Source organism: Crocodylus porosus, unplaced genomic scaffold (assembly GCF_001723895.1).
Source record: "Crocodylus porosus isolate Cpor-Errol unplaced genomic scaffold, CroPor_comp1, whole genome shotgun sequence".
Lineage (NCBI taxonomy): Eukaryota > Metazoa > Chordata > Crocodylia > Crocodylidae > Crocodylus > Crocodylus porosus.
In genome coordinates, this window is record NW_017728947.1 from 54,168,997 (window position 1) to 54,195,031 (window position 26,035).

The window sequence follows — 26,035 nt, forward strand, 5'->3', positions numbered from 1 at the left end:
GAAACTCTGGAGAGGGAGCAATTGGCTTATTCCACATCTCTTTCAACAGTCAGCAGTTCAGAATTTCTTGAATAAACTGGATTTTTTTGTTCCTATTGGAGATGCCAAACATTCCGGCTATGAAGAAATTTCTAACAAGTTTCTCTAAACTTCTTTTTCAAAACAGTGTGTCCAGAGACAGAAAGCTGAAGAGCAATGGAAAAAGTTATTAAAACTGTGGCCAGCACATTACTAAAAACTATGGCAAATCAGTTTTATGGGCCTGAGGAAAGCAGTTTTAAAAAAGATCTTTTTCCCCTTTCAGATAAGGGTGCAGATAGCATTTGTCTGAGTCTATCACTGTGGTCTTCCTGGAGCTATTTCCATGTATTAAAAAACATTTTTCCTTAAAGTCATCCCTTTAAATGTCCATGCGCCGTTTCACAGCTTGCAGCAGTAGCTCTGAATACTGTTCCAATAAAGCCAGAGTCTGCTCATCTCCCAAACTCCTAGGACTGGATAGGGTGCTTCCATGTTCCTCAGTCAGCTGCCTAATTTCCTCTTGGGGCTTTACCACCACTTTCTTGGCCTTTGAGAGCTCTACTCCCTCCTTCAGTGAATCCAGTTCTTTCTTCATAGAGGAGAATGTCTCTGTCAAAAGGCCTGCTATCTTATCTTTGTCAGTAGAAGACTCCATGTCAGTTGACACCTGGAGAGAAAGTAGATTAGCAATGCAGTTAGTATTTAGATAAATTCATAAAGAAGGCATTTTCAAACTTTGCGTCTTCATGCTACAGACATGCCTAAGAAAAGGGTAAAATGGCTGCAATATCAATATTCTTTAAGTTGTACTGGAGAGTGCACGTGCATTCATTTAGAGAGAGTCAAACTACTACTGCATTTCATATTTGTTAATCTCTTCCTTGGGCATGAATTAATTAATTAAAAATAAATCTTAGTATTTCTATAAGCACTTTGCATCTTAGGAGCACTATATAATCATTAACTAGTCCACGTAATACTCCTTGTAAGGAAGTTTAATATGACCATATGTAAGATGAAGGTAACAGTAATCATTACACTAAGGTACTAGATAAACCAAAATTAGAAGAATGCAGGCATTCCTGACTCCTAGTTCCAATCTCCAGTGTAGTCAGTAAGCCAGACAAACAGCCAGAAGAAAATTCAAATCCATCCAGCGTCTACATGTGTTAACCTGCAAACTCTAAAATCAAACTGACCAACTAGATCTAAAGGGTCTGAAGTCACTCACCATGTGGTAAAGATGAATGGCCTTTCGCATGCTGTCCTGGAGCTCAGATACAACATGTTCACATTGCTCAAGGCTGACAGAAGATTCTGAAGAGGGAGAAGAAACAAAAGGACTAAGCAAAGAGCACCCCCCAACATCTTAGACCCCATCATTTGACAGGAAACCCTTCTGGAGAACAACCACTTCTCCAGTATTTCAAAGGTGAGGGATGCTTTTAACTCAATCTTTAAATAAGAAACTAAAAGCATTGGCTTAGGCCAGGCATAGTGTGGGCAAATTCTATGGAAATTTCCCCTGACACTAATTTAAGAAATGCTCCTTAGGTTCTAATATTTAGCACTTGTACTTCTCTTTTTTTTTAAGCCTATCCTAAGCAAAAAGCAATATCTCAATTTCTGTTACAATATGTGATGGTTTGGTAACCAAGATTGGCTTGGATGGTTTTAAGGTAATCTCAGCCGGGATTCATATAGGCCAAAGGCAAGAAGCATTAAACCAAGGTGTTTCTAGCCAGCTCCACCTAAACAAAACTCCATGCCCTTCTAACACACCCTCTTCAGAATGAAACAAGAATATAATGCATTATGACGAGGCATTAGGACAAGGATTATTCTAAACTACTAAAAGTGTACTATAGTTGGGGAAGCAAAATCCAGCAGTTTCTTGTCAAACAGCCCCATCAGGATAGAAGCGTACTTTGCAAATCCCATGATTGTTATAGCTATTTCAACACAGAACAATGACAAAAAACAGAAAAGCACAGCTTCAGCTATTATACCCCTACTAAGAGGGCAGTTTAACAGCCAAAGATATGCAGACTTTCTATACAATAAACATACTGATTTGAACACAAACCAACAGACACAATTTGCAACTATTATGTCCTATTCTGAAAGTCAAAGGTCAATTCTATGGAAGATCCTTGAGTTACCTATAAAATAGAAAGTGGTCATAAAAGCACTATTACTTTGCTTCTGAACTAGACTCCACCTTTAATTTTCTTCAGTCCTAAAGGCTGGCAAGCTGGCAACCCCCAGGAGCACTTATGCACACATGCATGAGTATGTCCACTTCTACCCCTTTCAGCATATACCAACACAACAAATTGATGGTGCAATTACAATGTGTACTAGTTACCCATGTGCACATACTCTGATCATCAGCATGATATCTTCACTGCCATTGTTACCTACCCAAGCTAGATTCAACCAGTGGAATCAAGCTAGCACATGCTACAATCATGCCAGCTGTAGAACAGTCAACTATTATCTGACTGAGCCTTACACTGAAACATAGAAAAGAAAAGGAAATTGAGGAGAAAAAGATGTCAGCAGCCCGAAGTGTCTCACCATTGAGGGGATGACTTATGGAACGAGACAGGTGCAGACAAGACGAGACAGGCCAGAAGCTGGACGTAAAGAAATGTGATGGAATCGTGAAGCGGTTCACAGAGACAGGAGACAGAAGGGGAAAGAAGGCTAGAGATGTGTATCCATGCACACCTGAGACCTGTGTTGAGGCAGCTACTGTTGTGGGAGACCTTGGCCTGATGGGATCTAGTGGGCAAAGTCCAGGCGGGTTTTCTAGCGCACAGCTGATGCTGGAGACCTCCTCTCTGCATCTGGGTAGTCTGCTTTCAGGTGAACTAGGGTAAAAACCTTCTAAAAACTCTTTCAGTTTTGGAGTAGTAACTCCTGGTTCATCCTGGCAATCTGTCCTCAGTGAGGGATTCTCAGTAACAGGTCCCACTGGGCTGTCTTTACTAAGTCCAACAGACAAGCAAATCTGGCTCTCCCTCTTAGAAGCCCGTCCTTCTGGAATGGAAGATTTCTTTTTACAGCCTCCAGCAGGTGACTGTGGAGACTCTGGTTCAAGTGGGGTTTTGGATTTGGTAGTAGGTGAGAAAGAAGCCAATGTAGGTCTATCAGGCAATGGTTTGGGGATGTCAAGAATTAGGTGTGCCCGATTTGATGATGCCAATTTGCTGTGGAAGGACTTGGGAGATGAACAGTTTACGGCTTGTTGAAGAGCTGGCTTCACTGGGACATTTTCTTTCAGAGGTGGCTTATTCTTCTCAGTCTCTGATGGTGGATTTAACTGGTTCTTCTCTGGCATCTGTGGGCTGGTCCTCCCCTCAGTCAATGTGTCAGCAGAGTCGCTAAGGTGGAGATTTTCCCCCACAGAGATGCTACGTGACATCTTGGCCCTAAAACTGGTTGTAGGGTTCATGTAGGACTTGGGTTTTGTAGCCTTGGCATCTTTAATCAACAGGGAGCTGGACCCATCCATCTTTAGCAGACTTGTTGGCAATGTCCTGCAAGGATTAGATTTGGAATCTTTCTCAGCAACCGCTAGTGTCTGAGGCCGCTCCTTGGCAGAAGATAACACTCCTGGATTTTTATCTATGAGAAATTAAACAAACATATAAACCATATAGAACTGATGCAGCAAATTATGCAATTAGAAAGCATCAAAACTGCTCCAATTTCTTTACTTCAGCTCAGCTTCTAGAGAAGCATTTGGAACTACTGAAATGGTATTAAAAAAACTGACAGGTCTCAAAAAATATACCTGCTTCCCTTTCTTTACTCCCCTTACCTATCTCATTAAACACTGTTTGCTTAAAGAAAAAGTACTTCTTGCAAGATGTAAGTTTAGAGCACCTTAGAAGCAGGGACTTAGATGAGTGAGGAAATGAGACGAAACACGTGAAGCAGTTTTCATCTCTCACTCTGGCTCCTCAGCCCACCCACTTGTATATAGAACTGTGGTTATATTTCTTAGTTACTATTTTACTTTTTAGTAGCTTGCTGCACAAGATATATTAATAATTTAAGTCTCTATTGAAACTCAGCACCCCCATTTAGAGTTATATGATAGTCCCAATCATTTCCTTACCCTCATGAACAAGGTCATGAACTGACTGGGCCTTTCTCATCACTGAATTCCCAATACCCTCTGAGAAGGGTGCAGTAACTCTTCCAGGTCCCATAGCAATCCTACTGGCCTCCAAACCCAACTTTCGTTTTCTCTGGGTATAAATCAAACTCTGGGAACTTATACTGTCCAGAAAGCTACCATTCTCCAAGGCAGTGCTAGTAGGGCCATGGCCATTTTTTAACCAGTCAGCAGAAATCTGCTTCAGGTGGGCTGATGACTCAGTGGACTTTTGCCCCAGACTCAGATTTGATGAAGAGAGTGACAAGTGCCTACAGAGACAAAAAAAAAAGAGGATAAACTTTCAAGAATGCAATAACTGAAACAGTTAAAACATGTAAGAAGTAGGTGACATTGGGTGAAGAGCTAATTTTGCAAGGGCAAAAAACAAGTTCAGTTCATTTGCCACGTCGAGCCAGTCTATACTATCACCACATTTTTGTCCTTCCTGTGGTTGCGCTGATCTGAAGATGTAGAATCACAGAAAATTAGGATTAGAAGGGACCTCAGGAGGGCTCTAGTCCAACCCCCTGCTCAAAGCAGGACCAACCCCAACTAAATCATACCAGCCAAACCTTTGTCTAGCCACATCTTAAACCCTCCAAGAACAGAGAGTCCACAACTTCTCTGGGTAACCTGTTCCAGTGTTTTTCTACCCTCCTAGTGAGAACTTTTTCCCTAATATCTAACCTAAACTTCCCGTGCTGCAACTTGAGAACATTGCTCCTTGTTCTGTCATCTGCCACTACTGAGAATAGTCTAGCTTTGACTTCTCTGGTACCATCCTTCAGATAGTTGAAGGCTGCTATTAACCTCCCCCCCCACACAAATCTTTTCTTCTCCAGACTAAATAAGCCCAGTTCCCTCAGCCTCTCCTCAGAAGTCATGTTCTCCAGCCCCCTAACCATTTTTATTGCTCTCCGTTGGACTCTCTCCAATTTCTCCACATTTTTTCTGTAGTGAGGGGCCCAAAACTGGACACAGTATTCCAGATGTGGCCTCACCCATGCTAAATAAAGGGGAATAATCATTTCCTTCAATCTGCTGGCAACGCTCCTACTAATGCAGCCCAGTAGGCATTGTAATGTGCAACAGAATGAGCATTACCACAAGCAGCACTAGGTCACTGTCTCATGAAGGAACTTTGCAGATATCAAGAAACAAAGGAAGAGGAGGTTCAAACAGGAGGAACAGTTAGATTCAATTCAGGTCAGGTCCCCTCCAAAAAAATCAGAATGTCAACACCAAAAGCTTTCCGTCATCCACTGAGACTGCCTCACAGAGGATCTCAGAAGACCCTAGGACAGGCTTGTCCAACATACTGCCCGCTGGCCACCATGCAGTCCGCCAAGGCATTTTCTAAGGCCCACGGTGCTGCAATGGGAAATGAAAGTAAACACTGTTTACTTTCGTTCCCACCCCATCTCTCCCCCAGCCCCTCAGGAGCTTCCCCAGGCTGCTGAAGAGCTGGGGAAGGGACAAGGTTCCCACATGCACTGCATCAGCTTGACATTGCTGACATGGTGGGTGTGGGAGGAGGAGTGGCCATGTGCTGCTCGGGACTTTGAGCCCAGCCGGAGCAGCAGGGGCTCAGCTGCACTTTCCCTCTACCTGCGCCAGTCAGTCCCAAGCGGCACATGGCTACACCACCATCTCTGCTGGCTGGTGCCAACCTGGGCAGATCTGTCCCATCCTGAGCAGCATGCGGCTGAAGCCTGCTTCCCATGTGCTGCTGGGGACGGGAGAAAGCCAGCCAGGTCAGCACCAGCCAGTAGAAGTGGTGGCGGAGCCACGTGCCACTCGGGACTGACTGGTGCAGGCAGGGGGAAAATGCTGCTGAGCCCCTGCCGCTTTGGCTGGGCTCGTCCCGTCCCAAGCAGCGCACAGCTCTGCCACCGCTTCTGCTGGCTGATGCAGACCTGGCCAGGCTCCTCCCATCCCCAGCAGCACACAGGAAGCCAGTTTCAGCTGCATGCTGCTCTGGATGGAACAGACCCAGCCAGGTCAGCACCGGACAGGAAAGGAGGCATGCAGCTGAAGTCAGCTTTCCACATGCTGCTGGGGACGGGAGAAGGCTGGCCGGGTCTGCACCAGCCAGCAGAAGCGACAGCAGAGCTGTGTGCCACTTGGGAGGGGACAAGCCCGGCCAGAGCGGCAGGGGCTCAGCTGCATTTTCCCCCTGCCTGCACCGGTCAGTCCTGAGCAGCACACGGCTCTGCTTCCACTTTTGCTGGCTGGTGCCAACCTGGCCGGCCTTCTCCCATCCCCAGCAGCACATGGGAAGCCAGCACAGGGAGGCCTCGGCAGGCAGGGTCCTGGCTGACCTCTGTGGGGTGAGGCAGCAGGAGCCAGTGTCTGCCGGACCCTGCGCTCCGGGCTCGCAGCGCTGAGGCCACCGGGGCATGCACAGGTAGCTGGGCACCACGGTGAGCGGGGCTGTGTGGGCAGCCAGGTGAGGGGCTGCAGTGTAGTAGCCGCCTCGCTCCAGCCCCCCTTGGGCAGCGCTGGCTCGTGGGGCTGTGCTGCTCAGGGGATGGAGATGTGGAGCTATTTATTTCTTCCCTTCAGTCTCTGGGGCAGTAGCTGGCTGGATACAGAATGGGTCCCTCCTGCCCCTGCCTACCAGCAGCTACCATGAACCTTTCAGTAACAGGCAGGTGCAGTAGGGCTACACAGGCAGGGTCTCTCTGGCCCAGGACAGAGGGTGTTTGAATACAGCTCACCAGCCCACTGGGTGATAAAAAATTCATGATCCAGCCCCACATTCAAAAAGGTTGGACACCCCTGCCCTAGGAGATTGACAAGGCCTGAAAGTATCACACACACCAAAGCTGGTCAGCATACTCAGAGCTGTATTTTTTGATCTCCTTGAAAATGACACTAAAAAGACAAACTCTCAGCATCTACATCCTCCCTCTAAGGGAGAACAAAATAAGTACATAAAAAATGGGCACCCCTCAGTCTGGCAGGTTTGGCAAGTGGGCATATAAAAAGCCCAGAATGCTTTCTTGAGTGGCTTACCTTGTAGCTCCTTCTAAAGTGGATTTTTTTTTCAGGAAATACCTTTCAGCTTTCCTCTAATACCACCATACTTCTTCTGAAGCTAGCAACAGTAACAGCACTTTATCTACCAGTATTCTTCTCCCACTGTGCTGTCTAAATGCAAGCTAAGCAAGGGTAGTAAATACTAGAACAGCCAGTCTATACTACCATCATTATCATCAGTAACAACTGCTCCAGCACTAAAACAGTGACAGAAAGTGTTAAGAAGGGATAGTGTGTGGACACAGCCTGTGAATATTCAGTTCCTGTTTAAAACAGTGCCATCAAATCAACTTGAATCCAGAGTTTAGATTGTTTAATAAAAATCTTTTGTGAAATCAGTTATCAGTGCTCCCATCATTTTTATTTTAAACTGCAATGGAAACAGCTTTTTTTTTAGAAGACTAAAATTCCCCTGAAGAGTTTAACCTAGGCACTGGAGCTTCCTGCAAAGGTATGGAATCACAGATGCAGCATGCTAGGAACAGACTGTAGGCAAAGACACCAGTCTATTTTCATTGTCCAAGATGAATGAAATACAAAATAATACTAATGAAGCATAAACAATGAAAAGCAAATTGGATGATAAGAACTCCTCCACTATAATCATTTACAGTGCTGTTAATAAAACAGTTAAGAAAAATGTATGGAAACAAAAAAACAAAACACATTACTTTAGGGAGATCCAGAGCAATGAGGATTATATGGAGTGGCCAACCTGAATGGTAGCCAGACTGCCAAGTTCCTATTCAAAAGAAACCAGAGTGTCAAAGTACATCAAACCCAGAAGATTTCTGCCATGCCACGGTCCAGCGCCCAGCAAAAAACCTACTCAACACCAGTAAAAATAAAAACATCTGTACCTGAGAGCCGGGGACTGGGAGAGAAAGCGAGAGGAAATGCTGAGGTTTTCTGTTCTCTCCAGGGTCCTACATGATCCACCTATGGGGTGCGGGGGGAAGTGTGCAAGTTAGTTACAAATATGATGCAAACATTCTGACGAGTGATTTTTCTTGCAGTGCATTCTACAAAGTGCTGTTGTATTTCAGAGATGTAAAAACTACTCTAGGTATCAAGACACAGAGAATAAATTTTACCTTCTGTTGCCTTTTCTTCTTTTATTAGATCATACTTCCTCAGCCCCAAACTGTGTCAAAAGAAAGAAGAGTTTCCCTAAGGGTATTCCTCCCCTTCCCCTATTCCCTTTGTGCAGAGTCCTACCCTGTCTATAGGACTGTGGGCTATCAAAATGCAAAAAAAACAACCCTCCCCCCCAAAAAAAACAGAAAGCTTACAAGGGGAATGCTCAACTACAACCACTATTAATACCAGCAAAATATTCTTTGGTCCCGAGCTGACTGAGGGAAACTAAATATCTCCTTTTCCACTTTGATGTTTCGGTGTTGTTCTCATTCTCTTCCTCCACCCTGCATCTCGTCTTTTTCTTTTGTGACGTCTGTTATGCACACATATACCACTAGAGGCCACCACATATTGTACACAGAGAAACAAGCTTATGCCTTAGTATATTCATTGACAGAGGAAAGATAGAGCTGAAATAAGAAAATGGCTTCTTGGGATCCCCAGCAAAGTGCTTTACCAGGTTAACGAGAACAATTTTGCTATCTCAGCCAAATGTCGACACCCCTTTATACCTAGTTTCTTACACACAGTCTCAACCTCCAGACTGTAGGAACTACAGGACTTCCTTTTTTCCCCTTAACCTCTCTGCCTTGGTTTTCATCCCTGCTCTATGCAACTGGAAAGTTGTCAAACCTGATTTAAAGCAAAGCAGATAAACTGGGAGTTATGATGCCTCAGAGGGCTCCCACCAGTTTGGCAGACATACCTTTTTCACCAGTAATGGTCAATGTCTCAAAATGCTGCTTGAGGAACTTCTCTTGATCTGGAGTCCTGGGGACCTCTCCCTCTAGCATGCCAGTACCTGCATCCTCCTCTCCTTCTCCCTCCAGGTCTGAGATCCCATCCACACTGAGGGGCTCTGTGCTCTCAGAGTCTGCAGAGGCACAGAAAGTAACGTTTGGTCACAGTAAAATTTACACATCAACCATTAGCATTGCTCTCCAGAAGAAGCTACTCAGGAAGATGGTACAGCACATTCAGGACTGACAAGAGTATCAGCCAAGCAGCAATAGGATACAATTTCCTGATGTACAGTACCCCCAGGCAGCACAATTCCCCAAAAGCACAAATACAGCTATCTCATTAGCTAGTATACAATAGCAGGTAGTCAAAAAACCCAAACAGTAAATGAACTTCACAAATGATTGTTGCTAAAGGTACCCAAATGCTTAAAAGTAATACCACCAAGACCTTTAAAAAGAGTGTGAAGTCATCTGAGCTCCCCAAAATCCACATAGACATCTCTCTCAGTTAGCATTACTAACAGCAACGAACAATCCTTTTAAGTTTCCACAATGTTCCATGATCACATGCATAGTCTTATAGCATGCATTTACAACTTGCCTTCGTTTGGATGGTCTGGGCTGGAGAGGCGACTGCTACTATAATCTACAGAGCAGGCACTGTCAGGGCTGTGCTTATCTGGACATCCATTGCTGGGGAAGCCTCGACCTAGCTTCCCATGGGGCAGCGCTTTTACTCGGAACTCACTGCAAGTGAGATAGGAAAAATACAGAATTAGAAGAGTGGTCCATTTTGCATTTAAAGAGGCAGTTATCAGCTAAATAGTATACATTTTAAAGAGCCCTTGCCTGTGCCTGTGTTATTAACGCAATAAAAAACCAAGATAAAAAAAAAGAAAATATTACATCTTTCACAATTTAAGTACTTTTGCGTTTCATTAAGCTTGGACAGTGAAATCAGATTGGTCCATTCCACCTTCTGACTACAGTCAGTTTCATATTCTTAATCCTGAGGCACTAGCCACATATGCTGCAGTAGTTGGGTTCTCAGCACTGCAGAGGAATGAATGTAGGAGTCCATTGAATAAATAAATTTAAAAGAGATAAATGAGAAGATGAGGAAGGGCCCTGCAGTGAAGACATTCCTATATACTATAGGAATTTCCTATAATGAAAACTATTTCCCCACATTTTGAGGTCTTAAGCTGGCAACTTTTCACACGCGTGTTCTTTGAGTTGTCTCTGCTGCAAAATATAAGATTCTATGACTGAAGAGGTTAATTTTCAGTAGAGGATATCGTATGAAACTCAGTAGTAGAAGATTTGAATCCCTGCATTTGTTCTAAATTTTGTAGGTCATATTACACTGAACGAGGCCAATGGTATCCTCTTGTCTGATGTCTGAAGAGTACAATGTTCCATTTTAAGGAACAATTTGGCATTAGAAACAAATAGAGCCCATGCACTAAAATTGTGAGCTGGAACATGGGTGTCACCATAATGGATATTTAATATAACATAACTGTGTGGAGATTAGTTCTGACAGCTTCCAAACTGTGCACACTTTGTAACGTGTCCAATTTGTATCCAGCACCACCACAGGGCCTCCTTTCTAACATGCAAGAATACCATGCAGGCTTGCTCTGTCTAAATATTATTGCTATAAAATTAAAAACATAAATAAAGAGAAACTGGGAGAAACCCATTTCAACTACAAAATCTTGGCATACACTGCTGCATGAAAACTCATTTTGTACTGGGATAGGGAGAAAGGGGGAGGTATTAAACAGCTATAAGCAGAATTATTCTGAGAAAAGGAAAAACAAGGGAGCAGAGCAGAATAAACAAAGTGAAACTGTCTAAGTATAAAAGAGATACCACAGAGAAAAATGGCCTCTTAAATCTCTCTGATGTCCCTTTAAATTCCTTTCAGATCACATAACTATGTAACAGCAGAAAGACAGGCTATTACATGCTACGTTTATTAGCATCTTGCCCAGTCAAGTTTGAAAACATCCCAAATGATAGGGCTTCTACCAACTTCTCTTAACTGACTGTTCCAAAGCCAAATCCATCTCACTGTTAGGAAGTTTTCCAGCATAACATTTTCCCTTACTTAATTTCAAGCCAGATAAGGGAGAAAGTTAGTTGCATCCAAGATGTTTATTCAAGGAGAAATTGGAGGAGGTTGCTTGACATGCATGGTTTCCTCATGAGCAAAGACTGTTTTAACAGCACTCTCAGCTCAGCATGCTTTAGAACTCAGAATCAGGCTGGCATTAGTAAAGTCCTTAACTAATCATGTCCAGCACTGACCTGGCAGTAAATTTCCTTAGCCATGTTACCATGAGCTGCACATAAGCAAGATATATAGCAGCAGCGTAGCCATGCACAGAAGAGAACTGATTTTTAACCTGCTCGTATCTGTGGGAAGAATTTCATCTTGTTCAGGGTAGATTACACATTCCTCACTCCCAGAGGGCTCCAATTCCTGAGAGAAAACCCCCTCTTCACAGGACACAAGCCGGATCACCTGGGGGCGGACACAAGGCCGGTTATCCTCAGGAGCTATTGAGTTCCCAACCTAGCACAGAAACAATAGACGTTACTAGAATTTTTTCCTTCCAATCCGAAGGACAACATGGGAATTGCAAAAAACCCACTACAATAAGGGGTGCAATCAATAATATGAGCATATAAAAAATAAGAGTTATTCAACTGAAGTCAGGCCCAGTACAGAATTATCTTTATCTAAACAAGTGAATGTCAATCAGGGTGCCTTGAAATCCTTTCAAGGGTACCATGGGATGCCACACAATTAGGTTTTAGCACTGGTAAGTTTACAAATATGATTCACAAGATAAACCCAAGGATTTCAAATAGAAATCCATAGTTGTGGTCTTTCTGAGTTCTTTGCAACATAAAAACTGCTTTATTATGAAGTTAAAATAAGAATAAAAAATTAAGAGCTGGCAATTTCAGAGGGGTCCCTCAAGTATCCAAGGATGCCCTGAGTCTAAAAAGATTGAGAACCACTAATCCAAACAGTACCTCTTTAGTGCAAGATGATACCCTGCTTGTTGCAGCTTATCATAGGGCACACAGCTGCATTAAAAATGAACTTAACCACAGAGTACACTAGAACTCTGAGTCCTCACAGGAGCTACAATTAAGACACTCACGGAAGTGACTTTCAGCACCCCTGGGAGAAGTAGATGGGGTGGCTGGCAGTAATGGACACTAGTTAAATAAAGCATTAGTAGAGGTTACTAGTATTTTTTTCCTTCATATCAGCAGAACACCATGGGAATTGCAAAATATCCACTACCACAAGGGGTGCAATCAGTAATATGAGCATATAAAACCAGCCATTTATTGAGGCAAACTTTAATTCCTATTGACCACAGGGAACAAACTGCTCCATGAAGGCTCCTCTGAAGAAGCTCAAGTTTCTCACCGCCTATAAATTAACCCTTGTTTCCTTATAGGATTATCCTTAAGGGAAGAAATAAGCCTTGCATAATGCTGTATGGCAGGGTCTATTGTTAATAACCTGGATCTAACAGAGGGTCTTTAATCTTTAATCCAAAGATTAAAAGGGTAATATAAAAGGGTGATGTCACATGCAAGCAACAGTAACCAGAGCCAGAACAAGCACCTGAAGTGGCAACAAGTTCATTCACTGGAGAACAGCCACTCTTACCATGTTGATGTGTGAAGGGAGATCAGCCTGCTCTTCTTTATCATCCCCATTGCTGGTTTGGGACAGTGAGTCTCGACTAGCAGACCGAGAAGCTGAAAAAGATTCCAGCTGGCGCAAGTCAAGCATAGATTTAACAGTCATCTCTATGTTACTGGTTGGTTGGGACCAGCGCCCACGCTGCCGGGGCATTTTGTTCGTTGTTGCTTCGGAACGCTGATTTGCTGCAATCTCCTTTGTCTGGAAAAGGTTTAAAGACAGAAGAGAAGGTTGAAGATAAAATTCTGTGACATTTATTAAATTTAGTGACATTTTTACTGCTACAACTATATAGTTTGGAGAGACATTAGACAAGCTTTTGGGCACAAAATGCTCCCTAAACATTTTTAAAATGGTATTCCTCATGTTTTCAGTAATGTCTTGTATCCCATCCTTCACTGACAGTGAAAACAAAGCTATTCCAGTTCCATTAATTTTATTGTTCTCTTCTATAAAATCATAATCCTTGAGCAATACCAACATGTGAGATCATTGGAAACTTCCTTGCTAGTTTCTATGCCATCCAAAACAATCTCTCCCAGAAAGGGCTCAACAGTGGAATTTCTGCTCTGGAAGAATTCTTATAGCAGTACCCCTAACACGATGAGTACCTTGTGGTTTCTATATACATAAGACAGAAGCACATTTTAAAGAATTAGTGACTTACCCTCCTCATTTCCCAATAGGAGAGACTTCTTGAGAGGGTAAATTCTGGATCTGAAAAGAGAAAAAGTAAAACAAGTTGGCATCCTAGCCAGTGAGCACACTTTTAAAGCCTCTATCCTCACCTTTCTAAAGTTTATTTTGTTATGGATAATTCCAGTTGTGATATACTTAACACTAGTAATGGTAATCTCTAATAGAAGTTCCAGTAGGTTTCATTAGAATCCTCAGACAGGTCTCTTGGCCTCTACTGGCATCTAGGAATCTGTCACTCAATAAACCTGACAGCTCTCATTCAAAATCAGTTTGGCCAGCCTATTTGGAACTGGCAAGAACCTGGTAAAAACTTACAGTTAAAATGTTAAGGGGCAGGGCAGGGGGAAATATCACTAAATCAATCTCTCTACAGCTCAGTATAAACAACTCAAATTTTATCTAATTGTAGTTGTTGAGCCAACTTGCTATTTTTATTCCTTCCTACATAACGAAGTTGCCTTCCCAGACCCCATACGCTCTCCATTGTCTACTCTGCCTTATACAGCCTCATGAGTACCCTATACATGCTCTTGCACACTTCTCCCCAGCCCCTGTCCTTGCCTCTCCTTTCCCATACATACCCGAGTCTCTCCCAGTGTTGCAGTTGGATTGAATTTGAAAAGACTGCAACCCATGTAACTCATCTTCATCATTCCCTTCATCTTCACCGTCTTTGTCACTGTCTGATGAGAGTGCAGGCACAGGGGACAGGACAGAGACAGACTCGTGCCTGGGAGGTAGGAATTGCAAGAAACATTATGGTACCTCCCAAGAACTCCCTGTTGAATCCACATGCTAGCCAGTACATTCCCTCATGTCACTTCTATCACGCATCACATCACTCGTACTCTTCCAATTTCTCCAAATGGGAGTGACCTTGTCCAGCAGAACAGACTTTGAGATGTGGTGCCAATTACGCACTGCAGGTTCCTGGAACCTGACCAGGCTATCATGTGCATGTAAGGAAAGATCATGGAATCCTAAATAGTAACACATACAGCAGTGATTCTCAACCAGGGTGCCACGGTACCTGGGGGCGCCACAAGATCCTCTTAAGGGTGTACCAAGGTGCCACACAGTATTTGCAGTCTTGTGTGTGCAAATGCTTATATAAACCCAGAGTCAATCCATGATGTCAAAAGCATCCTCATTTGCTGTGGTCTTTGAGTTCTTTATAACAGAAGAATGGCTCTATTTTTTTCTGTAACAAAAAATACTGGTATTCTCTGATGGGTGCCTTGGATCTAAATAAGTGTCATACAAAATTCAATCATAATTTGGCTTTATAATTCAAACTCTGATAATTTAAGACTGACAGAAGCCATTTGAAAAATAAAAATTATTTTTCTACCCGTGGACATTTTATCATGTTTCCCTCTTCCCCTGTTGGTCTTTTTTATGTACCACAACCACCACAAAGGCTTTTCCTTTGATAGAAGTCTGGCATTTGAAAAAGCTACAGATGATGTTGTGAGAGAGAGGAGTTTGATTACTTGAAGCAAACCTACTTGTAAAACTTGCATGCATAGTCTACACACCATCATATTGTCCGGCTGTACTGTCAGCCATAAAGCACACTAAAGAATATCAAACATACCTTGGATAGATCCTTAAAAGGTAAATGGGAGACATTTCCTATATGGATTTCAGTTACCCCAAGTATAACTTCCCATCAACAGAGGATTTTTTTTAACCAGTACAAGATACATTTCCCCCCACCCCTCAGTCAGGTTAGAACAGAACCAAATCAACTAACCTTTTTAGCCACCTGACGTAATAAAGCACAATTAAATAAATTCAGATTCTTTGACTAATCAATCAGTATAGCACACACTCCATGACCTTGAGCAAGACAGCCAAATGTATCATTAGCAATCTTTATAAAGTGCTGTGGGTGGGCTGTAAGCGCAAGATATTCAGACGACAAAAATAACTCATCTACCAAATATAGAACAGCCGGGCCTAGAACCAAATCTGCTGCAATTTACAGACTGTAGGCAGTACTAAATAGGACAGGAGGAATTGAGAACTGCACTATTTTCTCCTTCATAAGACAATGGAACTCAAATTTTCTTCCTATCAGGAAAGAGAGACAGATTATCCAATAGGACAGAGGTGGGCAAATCTGACCCCCAGGCCACGTTGCAGCCCACCAGGTCATTCTATCCGGCCCCCAGCGCCCCTAAAAAATTTAGAAAATTAATATTTATCTGCCCTGGGCTGCCTGTCATGTGGCCCTCAATGGCTTGCCAAAACTCAGTAAGTGGCCCTCTGCCCAAAATAATTGCCCGCCCCTGCAATAGGATAATGAATAATTTTCAGTATTTTCTGGCTAGGTTGAAGACAACAAATAAAGGCTTACTCACTGGATTCTTCCAGCAAGTTTTCCAATTGCAGATTTCCCTTCTCTGCTTTTTCCCCCCGCCTGTCTCCACATCTCTCCACCCAGTCCCCCTTAGGTCCTTTTTCTTTGTCAGCGGTATCCTCCCAGAGCTCATGTACCATAGTACCTCTTGTGGCTATGCTGTGGCTTATACCACAATGCACATTATTGTTTTAAATATACAGAAGGCATTATTAACTTTGACATACTGGTACATTTTATAGTGGCATCTATGTTTCATGTATTTTGTTTTAAAATGTATAGCCCCTCTTATAATGTTGATAAAAGGTCTGATGAATAACTAGTTGGTATCTGAGATAGCCATCGTTAATTAGATTACAGGGCAAGTCATTGCCAACTTTTGGGAAATTCCTCTGAATCTATCATATGATAGATAGGACTGGGAAAGGTTTAGCAAACCAGCATGATTGAAATTATATACAAGAAAATACACACAGTCCATGTTTATCAAACAGAAATTGGCAAAAGGGAAAAAAAAAAGAAAAGAATACACTCAAGCATTTTCAGAAAAGTGGAAAAATAGGAAGTAAATACTGTTATACAACTGTAGAAATAAGAGAGGTCAATGCAAATTATCATCTTAGTGAACCTATCAAATAGTGCATCAGGTTAGAGGGGTCTAATACAACTCATGATTCTTTACCATCACAATAAGCCTCATTTCCCTTCTCTGTGCCCTTTCCTGCAACCAGAATGTGTTCAAGCATATTCAATTTGGCCCTGAGGGTAAATTTTCAAAACTGCTTAAGCCCTGCTGGCTCAAAACTTGACTTCTGAAAGATAACTTGGGCTCCATATATTAGGCTGCTTTTCAAAATTCTTCTTGCCATTTCTCCTTTACTTGACCAAACCATAAGCTTTATTTCTTTCTCCTACTTTTCTTTCATTGCCTTAGACCAAAAAATAAGAACCCTGTTCTTAACCATCAAACACTGATGTATGCAGCTGATACAACCAATAGTCTCCCTCTCCCTCATCTTACCTGAACTTCAAAGCTAATTTAAATTAAGTTGGCTGTGAAATCAAAGCACAAGAGCTATTCCAGAATAACTCTATACTAGACAAGCCTTAAGGTGACGGTCAGAACAGCTCTCAGGATACAGGTTCAATTCACTTAAACCATAACACAAGCTTAATTTTTCTCTCGTACTCCTTCACTGCTCCCCTTTCTTTCAAAACGTATCGTTTTTTGGCCCCCGAACATACAGCTCATTTCAGAGGTCGACTCTATAGCCCCATAACATCGCACTGAAGTTGCTGGGACTGCATGACAGTTCAAAAAGCTCCAACTTGCTAGAGTTAGTCACAGGATCAGAGCCTTTGGATCTAAGCTCCCTGAAGTACAGATAGAGTTTTGTCCCTGTACTAACACACATTTTTATGGCATCAAATAATTTAGATGTCAGAATAATACACTGTTTAGTGTCCTCTTCTGCTTTCTGAATAAAATCATGTTTAAAAGTGAATAAAGGGAAAAATATATCAAAATGATAACATGGTATCACCATCCTAACTCCAATTCTGTGCTCTTGGTACCTTCAGGGGCATATTAATCAGGGCAAAATACTCTAATAGACTCTAATAATACAGGGGTGGGCAAAATATGGCCCATGGACTGGATGTGGCCTGCCAAGCACTCTGATCCAACCCGTGGGGCCACTCAACAAATTGTGCCCTGCCCAGTCCTTCTGCCTATGAGGGTGGGAGCAAGGCACCCACATGTACACAACGCTCCCAAAATGTACCCTAGAGCCTGGCTCCCACCCTTGTGGGCAGAAGGGCCTGCCTGGCCAGCATGCAGTTTCTGCGTGGGACTGCTGCTGTGGTAGCAGCAGCAGGCTGGGTGCTCAGGGCACAGGCGCCCAGCAGGGCCTGGCTCTGATGAGCCCTGCACATCGCAGTGAGGGGCACAGCCTCTGCTGAGCCGCCTATATCGCTAGCACTGCCTGCCACTCATGTCCAGCCCCTGTGTTTGCCAGGCACGGGGGAAAGCCCCACATGCTGGAGCTGGCTGACTTCCCTACCGGGTCTGCGTAGCACCAGAGAGAAGCCTCAGGCTGGAGCCAGCTGCCTTCCCCACCCCACAGGGGAAGGTACCTGGGGCTTCCCTCCCCTGCAGCGCAGCCTTGGCGGGGAAGGCAAACAGCTCCAGTCCCTGAAGCTTCTCTCGGGTGCTGCGCAGCCCCAGCAGGGAAGGCAGCCGGCTCCAGCATACGGGACTTCCCTCCCTGATGTGCAAGTGCAGGAGCGGCAGGGAGCACCAGCGATACAGGCGGCCCAACGGAGGCCACGCCCCTCAGTGCAATGTGCAGCACTGGTTGAAGCCACGCCCCGCCAGGCACCTGAGCCCCAAGTACCCTGCCTGCTGCTGAGCCATGAGGGCGTGGGGGGGTCCCCACACCCCCCAGCCTCCCTCATACCCACACCCTGCCCCCACATATACACAACTACCCACCCTACCTTATGTCCCCCCCAACACACACAGCCACTCCCTCACAACCTCCCACACCCCACCATACACACCCACAATATACAAAACTAAGACTTTATTTCTGGGTTATTATGCAATCACCTCTGTATACAATATGCAAACAATGAATCATGACAAAAATATTTTTTGTAATAAAATTAAAATATGTTACAGTAGGTGTTTGATTTCTAGTACATGATTTGTTTTCTTCTCGTTCTAAAATGGCAACCCCCCTCCCAAAACGAGTATTTCCTGGGGACAAAAGGAAGGACTTCTGCTGGCAAAGGTCAGGGGTTAGGGGGTGGGACTTCTAGTCCCCAGATGGTGGCAAGGGGGTGGAGCAACTGTCAAGGGGCGGGGCTACTCAAGCAGCCCTCAACAACTCACTACAACTCATTAAGCAACCAACCTTAAATAACTGCCCGCCCCGCTCTAAATGCTCAAAGATAAAAAAGCACACAATGATACTCATTTTAGTGGAATGACACGACTAAAATTGGAAAAAAACTGTGTTTAATCAGGTTCCAATTTACTTTTGTATCAAAATGGTCACATATGCGGATCCTGGGAAGTACTCAGCTCTTCCTGGAACGGACTGCTGGCTCACTAAGCATTTGATAAAGAGCTAACAGTTTAGCATAAACTCGAGAACAACTGCAGCTTCCCAAGAGCACATAGAGTATATGCAATACTACTTTTAGAAACATTATCCAAAATTAAATCAAGTCTATCTCCTGCTATTAAAGAGAGGTCTTCAATAACATCACAGAAAAGGGGATTTAGAGATATAAACACTCCCCTAACACATAAGTTTATAATCCTTGATCTAACAGTGGAAAGTTTCAGTGTAAAACCTCTCTTCCAAATGATGAGAGGAAATATTTTTCCCTGAACAATAAATGCCTGCTGAGACCAAAACCAAGAATATACAGGCCTTTTTGCAATTCCAACTCTGAAGCCATAAACATCTAAAAACCCAAATGCACTAGCAGTACAAATGAGTACAGGTTACATTTCTCCTAATAATTAAAAAAATAACTCATCGTCACTGAGGGAAGGGAGAACACACCAGCGATTTTCATGATGAGAAGCAGAACCCAAAGGGATATTTATATACTCTAAAAGAAAACAATGGGAACATAAAAAGATGTTCTTCAAAAGAGATTCATTATTACATAAGGAGACAACATGAATATCAGGCAATACTCAGCTGGGCTAGACCTGTGATAGCTGCATAAAGACAACGTTATACTAGCTAATGAGTCTTCAGCTCCCTACAGTCCAAGTAGAGCTCTCAAGTCGTCAGGTTTCTGAAGCCTCCGTTCCCTGACTGCTCTTAGAATGTGAAAGAAGCTGCATCACCCAGCTGGTAATAGACCTACTTTAACCAATACAGTACAATACACAGTTCAATAAAATCAAATCATATAACACCATGGCTGGAGAACCTTAATGTTTCTGTGGATCTTATGCCTAGGCCACTAATAAGAGGACACTCTTACCCATCTAGATTTAAACCAACTCTACATAGCAGGTTACAAACAGATTCAGAAGTAACCAGAAGAGGTATTACACATGTATTAAACAGGGATTCTTACTCCAGATCCTCAGTTCCTCAATGCCACACAGTGATGCTGAACACAATGAGTTATTCCCTCCAAATTCAACCAGCAATCCATAAAGCTCTGGTATTATGTCTCTGTCAATACTTGGTGACCACAGCAAATGCTCAGAACTGAAAACAAGCTTCAAAACTCACCAAATCAGAAGGTTCCACTCTAGTAAAGAGGTCACAAAGCAAGTTTTCCTAAATTGCTGGGACTGGCGTGGCATTGGCACCACCCTCCAGCAAGAATATGTGACAGAAATGTGTCTCACCTAGTGCCAAATGAAACTGGGAGCGTCCCTCACAGACTGCACCTCAGTCAGGCAAAACTGCAGCTGCTGGAATTATGGAGAGCCTGCTATAAAAAGCACACTGCTTTACAGCTAAAGCATTTTGGCTTCATGGCTCAGTACTGAAGCATCCCAGAATAATTATGGCACACTTGTCAAACAAGAGATGCTCCAAAGAGGAGAGTGGCCCAAGGATCCTGAGTGAAACTACGCAGACAGACTTGTTCCAACAACTCCCAGAGAATGGGAGGCTCTTGCAATACTTGCAAACAACCAGTCTGACGAGACCTTTGATGTTTCGACACTCATTATTCAGATTTTAAAATCTTTTAGCCGTTTGGGGGAGAAGAATGGATTCAACACCCATTTTTGGTACCATGCAAGCCTGCCAGAGCTGCAGATGCTTCCCTCCTCCACCCCACTATTGTCATATCAGCCACTGCGAGTGCAGTGCTTAAGCCACTAAACTGACCAGCACCCCTAAAAACACCCTAGCCCTTGCAGCCAAGTTAGCTCTGTTTGAAATCAAAGCTCTGTATCTAAGCACCTTTTTTCAAAGTAGGAGCACTAGATAAATTTAGATCTAGCTCACGGTTTCTATTCTGCACTGTAAGGTGGGGAGGAACTGACCAAGACAAATAATTCTTATGGAATTATATTTTTAAACAGTAACCTTCTCTGAAGCTTTCATTCCTGTAAAGGAGATAATTACCATAAAGCCTGTTATCACCCTTCACAAACAATTATAGGTGTTTGCCATGTTGAAAAATGTCAGGTATTTTCCAGTGTGTATTTTGCATAAAATTTAATTTGATTGGTGAAGCTTTAGCCTGGCACCTCAAATCTCTATTCTTAAATGATCACGCTCTCCTAGACAGGATGCTTGTGTACCACTCTCAGTGCTGTTTTGTACAGCATGTTTTTAACATCATCTTCCAAAAAATAGATTAAAGGAGATGTGACATTCTGTAAAGACTGCAAAGCAGAATGAAATAATGTAGCTGTCAAATCATACAGTCGGGTGTTTAAATCCAAATGTTGAAAGACAGAACAAGCAGCCAAAAAAAGCAGCATGAAGACAAAGATGATAAAAAGGAAAAAACTTAAACGATACTACTGATAGGAATTACCAACAACCCAAATAGCACTTAAAATCAACTACCCCAAATCTCCTATATGAAATAGTAGCCAGCATCCCCCATAGTTTTGTATCGGCCCTCCTCACCTGCTAAGTCCTGTCGTCTTGCGAGGTGGCGATTTCTCCACCTGCTTCCCCCTTTGTTTCATGTCAGCTAGTCGCTGTCGCATGTTGATGGTCATTTCAGAACTCAGACGCCAGATAAAGATACAGCTGCAAGTGAGAAAAGAGAACGGGTGGGTTAAGCTTTGTTTCAATTCAGGTTATTAATATTCCTTATAGGTGAATTTAGGAACAGTCCTTTCTGGTTTGGAGAACTAGCCTAAAAAAGCTAGTTCTCCAAAGAGTCAAGAGGACACCACCAGGGTGCATGGTACCTTGACAGTCAGGCCTCCAGAGAAACTTCTCTCCAACCTCAAGCCTGGTAGCATAGGGTGAACTGGGCAACACAGGCTTTTTGTCTCATAAAAGATGCTTCACAGTGTGATTTTGTATGTCCTTTAAAATTTTCTGTAGAGCACCAGGATGTTGAAGCAAAAAGCTAAGAAATACAATTCCTTCTCACATTAGGACGTATCATAGCCTCATAACATTTACAGTTAGTAGGAAATAAAATGATCTGCATTTCAGTAATGATCAATTTTCTCAATGTTAAATGATCTCCCTCTTCCACTCAATTGTTTTGAGCTAGGAAGAGAGAAAATGACAGTATTATGTTTTCAAAAGTGTTGTGCTCCTTTGGACTCCAAACAGGAATTAATAGCATTCCCAGAGACTCGGGTCTAGGAACACCACACCCAGCTTTTTAAAGAACAGGCAAAGTTGTGAGGTCTGGCAGCCAGGAGGTATAACAACCTGAGGTTTTGGAAACCCAGAGCTGGCTGGCCAGCTACTTTCCTTCAAGGTCAGCTCCCTCTCTCTCAAAAACACAACAGTTGAATTAACGGAGGCGATTCCAAGAGCATGAATTAAAATTCAAAAGGCAAGCCTGGCCTGTTCATGATTTATCTTTCCATCCCCTCCACCTCCAATAGCAGGTCAAAGCTAGAGGGAAATGCAGAACAGTTGAATATAAACCAATAAATACATCCCAGCTTTGATACACAAACCCCTTCATAACCTTGCTCCCCATCCACCTTTGTGCTTCAGCTCCTCCTGCGGTACTGCCCCTTGAGCGCCTGCCAATCCTTTTGCCTTATTCAGGCCCCTTATTTTTCTCTCTCTCTCTACTTCATGCCTTCCATCATGCTATTCCATGTGGCAGGAATTCTCCTTCTGTCCTCATGGCCAATCCTGTGGGCCTTGGGGAGCCCCTTCCTTAAAACTGACTTCTCCAAATAATCCCTTCTCATTTCTTAGCAACATTTTCCATACCTTCCTTATGTTCTTGTCTTATTTAATGTGATCAGCAAAGGACAACATGTATGGGGTAAATGGATAATACTATACATTTAAAACAAGGGGTGACATCACAGTTAAAACCTAGCAATGCTCCATCCCCCACTTGTTCCATGCATCTGGAATTCACTCCTTTATAAAGCAGCAGAGCACAAGTGAATGCTTCCCCCAACACACTGCACCTGATTTATATTAATACACACAAGGTGGGTAAGTTGGGAGAGAAGACTGTTTAACTTGAATGAAATCCAGAAACAGCCAAGTGATGCAATACAACATCAGACACTGATATATACAACACAGAACCCCATACACCTCTCTTTACTCAAGTCTCTTTTCTTATTATGGTTACAATTGTGTTTTAAATACTGCCCTGAACAGTCTTAGACAGCAGCTCCAGATGGCATCACAGCCTCAGAGATCCCATGTCTCAGTTTCTGCAGAGCCCATCTGCAGCACCACCATTTAGGATTTCATACTCTGTGCTCCTCTACATGGCTACCAAGCAAGAGCCCTGGCTCCTCCCTATAACTGCTCACCTCGGAAGGGTGAGCTTGTGCCTCAGGCTATGCTAGCAGGAAGTAGCCCATGAACTCGTGGGTCCACTGATACTGGCACCTCACAGGGACATATAATATACTTAAAAAAAAAGAAACTAAAGCACAGCTCAGCCTGCCCACAGTACCACACTGGGATTTAGGATACAGAAAGGTGGTTTTGGACTCTATAACAGGGCTACCACTACACTGTAGTGCCCCAAATGTTTATGCTTTTACCACCTCCCTGGAGGTGCTTTAACCCTAGCACATAGAGATGGCACAAAATAACGACTTGCCACTCTACCAGATAAGAGGGACTTCGCAACCACAAGACTGTTGCTTGCTTACCTGTCACCAGAGACAGATATCAGATGTTTGCAGTCATTACTGAACTTCATCCCAGTTACAATCTCTGTGTGAAATAAAACAAAGAACAACTCTTGAACTACCCCAGTGAGCAGCACATATCATTAGCTAAATGGATTTGCTGGGCTCAGCTCAGCAGTCAAATACTGATTACATCCAGCATGTTTCCATGGAGCCAAGATACGCAAACTCCCACATCATATTTAAGACCATAGTCCCTGCAGACCAGGATTGAGGTATATAACAGCATGAGAAACCCCATAACTGAACAAACAAGATTGAAACATCTTCCCAACATAAAACAGGGTATCGTTGAGGGCTATTGTAGAGAGACACAAGATTTTTTGAGAGGTGTAATCTGCCAACAGAGCAAGAGAATTAACAATAAACCAGTTTTACAGCTAATATATTAAAAACATTAAAAAGTAATAGGTCATTTTAACATAAAACTGAAATGGAATGTTTGGACATCAAAATTTGAGCTAGCCCTCAATTGTCTCAAAGGACCCCAAAAGATTCCAAGGTTTAGGATTTTTAAAAAATTATTAAGAATCGTGTTTTCTATGCAAAGCTTTTTTGAAAACTAAAAATGCAGAAGAGCTAGTCAGCATTATGCTGACCACCATTATACAAACATTAAATCAGCAGATAGAAAAATAGCTTCTGCAACTCACCTGAGTGCCCATACATTGTGGCCACACATTCGCCAGAGTAGAAATCAAAGATGGAAAGGTTCTTGTCAGAACAACTAGTTGCAATATAGAGACCTGAGGGATCAGTCTGTACCTGGTTGGGAAATATGGAAGACAAAGAGGGCTGGTGAGAAAAGTGCCTTAGATTCCCAAGAAATGCCCAAGACAACAGAAAGTTCAGAGAAAGACATTTAGAGTCAGTCTAGACCAGTGAGGGCCAACCTTTTTGGCAGGTGTCCAACAAAATTAGCCCAAACTCTCTACAAATGCCACTACGATCCTCTTCTCCTGCTCCTCTGCTTTCTGTCCCCTTCCTATCTGCCACGTGCCACAGAGAGGCTGCCCATGCTACAGGTTGGCTACCCTGGACTAAACCATAATGTCCAAATGGGTCACCGGGCAGTAATTGCGTGCTGAATGATGATGCACTTTGTCCCATGCCTGGCCAGCTACAGGTTCTCCATCTGCTTCCCAATTTAACAGACTTTCCCACTTTAAAATGACCTGAAGCCCAGCTGTCCTGACAACATTAGAATCTGAAAGGTCCACTCTGACATCAGCTGTTCTTAGACGATAAGACATTAAAAAAACTTGAATGGGAAATTGCAGAAGAAAAAATCATCCACAGACTGGATTGTATTAAGAATGGTCAAAACCTAAACTACAGATTCTTATCATAGTTTCATAGTTTCTAGGGTCGGAAGGGACCTGAATAGATCATCTAGTCCGACCCTCTGCCATGGCAGGAAAGAATACTGGGGTCAAATGACCCCAGCAAAGTGTTCATCTAGCCTCCTCTTAAACACCTCCAGGGTAGGAGCCAGCACCACTTCTCTTGTAACTTGGTTGCCCTGATAGCTAGCCTAAATCTACCCTCTGCCAGCTTGTGACCGTTATTCCTGGTCACTCCTGGCAGTGCTTGGGGGAACAGGGACTCCCCCAGTGCCTGCTGGTCTCCCCTAGAGTTAGTTTGGCTAGTTTGTAACAGGCCACTAGATCCCCCCCAGCCTTCTCTTGTGGAGGCTGAACAGGTTCAGGTCCCGTAGCCTCTCCTCATAAGGCCTTCCCTGCTACCCACTGATCATGCGAGTGGCCCTCCTCTGGACCCTCTCGATGTTGTCCACATCCCTCCTGAAGTGCGACACCCAGAACTGGACACAGCACTCCAGCTGCGGCCTGACCAGTGCTGCATAGAGGGGAAGGATCACCTCCTTGGACCTGCTTGAGATGTACCTGTGGATGCATGACAAGGTACGGTTGGCCTTCCTGACTACATCCCCATACTGCTGGCCCATGTTCGTCTTGGAGTCAGTGATGACTCCAAGATCCTTTTCTACCTCTGCACTGACGAGAAGAGAGTTCCCCAACCTGTAGGTATGGTGCTGGTTCTTCCTCCCCAGGTGCATCACTTTGCACTTGTTGGTGTTGAATCCCATCCTATTCTTATCCCCCCACTCCTGTAACCTGTCTAGGTCCGATTGCAGCCTATTCCTCACTTCTAGCATGCCCACATCCCCCCACATCTTAGTGTCATCAGCAAATTTGAACAGGGTGCTTTTTACCCCCTCATCCAAGTC

The 26,035-nt window shown here is 43.4% G+C and overlaps 1 protein-coding gene across 2 annotated transcripts in view; it reads right to left on the minus strand.

Annotated features, from left to right (window-relative positions):
* Positions 1-6: 6 nt before the first annotated feature.
* The window catches only part of MAPKBP1 (mitogen-activated protein kinase binding protein 1), a 130,863-nt gene continuing 104,834 nt past the window's right edge, over positions 7-26,035 (minus strand). For both annotated transcript variants that reach the window (XM_019551467.1, XM_019551469.1), the window contains 14 exons: positions 24,441-24,552; positions 23,749-23,812; positions 21,551-21,676; positions 14,137-14,285; positions 13,524-13,573; positions 12,821-13,057; positions 11,532-11,701; positions 9,719-9,864; positions 9,081-9,248; positions 8,095-8,173; positions 4,151-4,461; positions 2,755-3,654; positions 1,253-1,338; positions 7-688 (listed from right to left, as the gene is read on the minus strand). In XM_019551467.1, the coding sequence (XP_019407012.1) occupies positions 401-688; positions 1,253-1,338; positions 2,755-3,654; positions 4,151-4,461; positions 8,095-8,173; positions 9,081-9,248; positions 9,719-9,864; positions 11,532-11,701; positions 12,821-13,057; positions 13,524-13,573; positions 14,137-14,285; positions 21,551-21,676; positions 23,749-23,812; positions 24,441-24,552 (2,886 nt within the window). In that variant the 3' untranslated portion in view covers positions 7-400. The remainder of the gene's footprint in view (positions 689-1,252; positions 1,339-2,754; positions 3,655-4,150; positions 4,462-8,094; positions 8,174-9,080; positions 9,249-9,718; positions 9,865-11,531; positions 11,702-12,820; positions 13,058-13,523; positions 13,574-14,136; positions 14,286-21,550; positions 21,677-23,748; positions 23,813-24,440; positions 24,553-26,035) is intronic.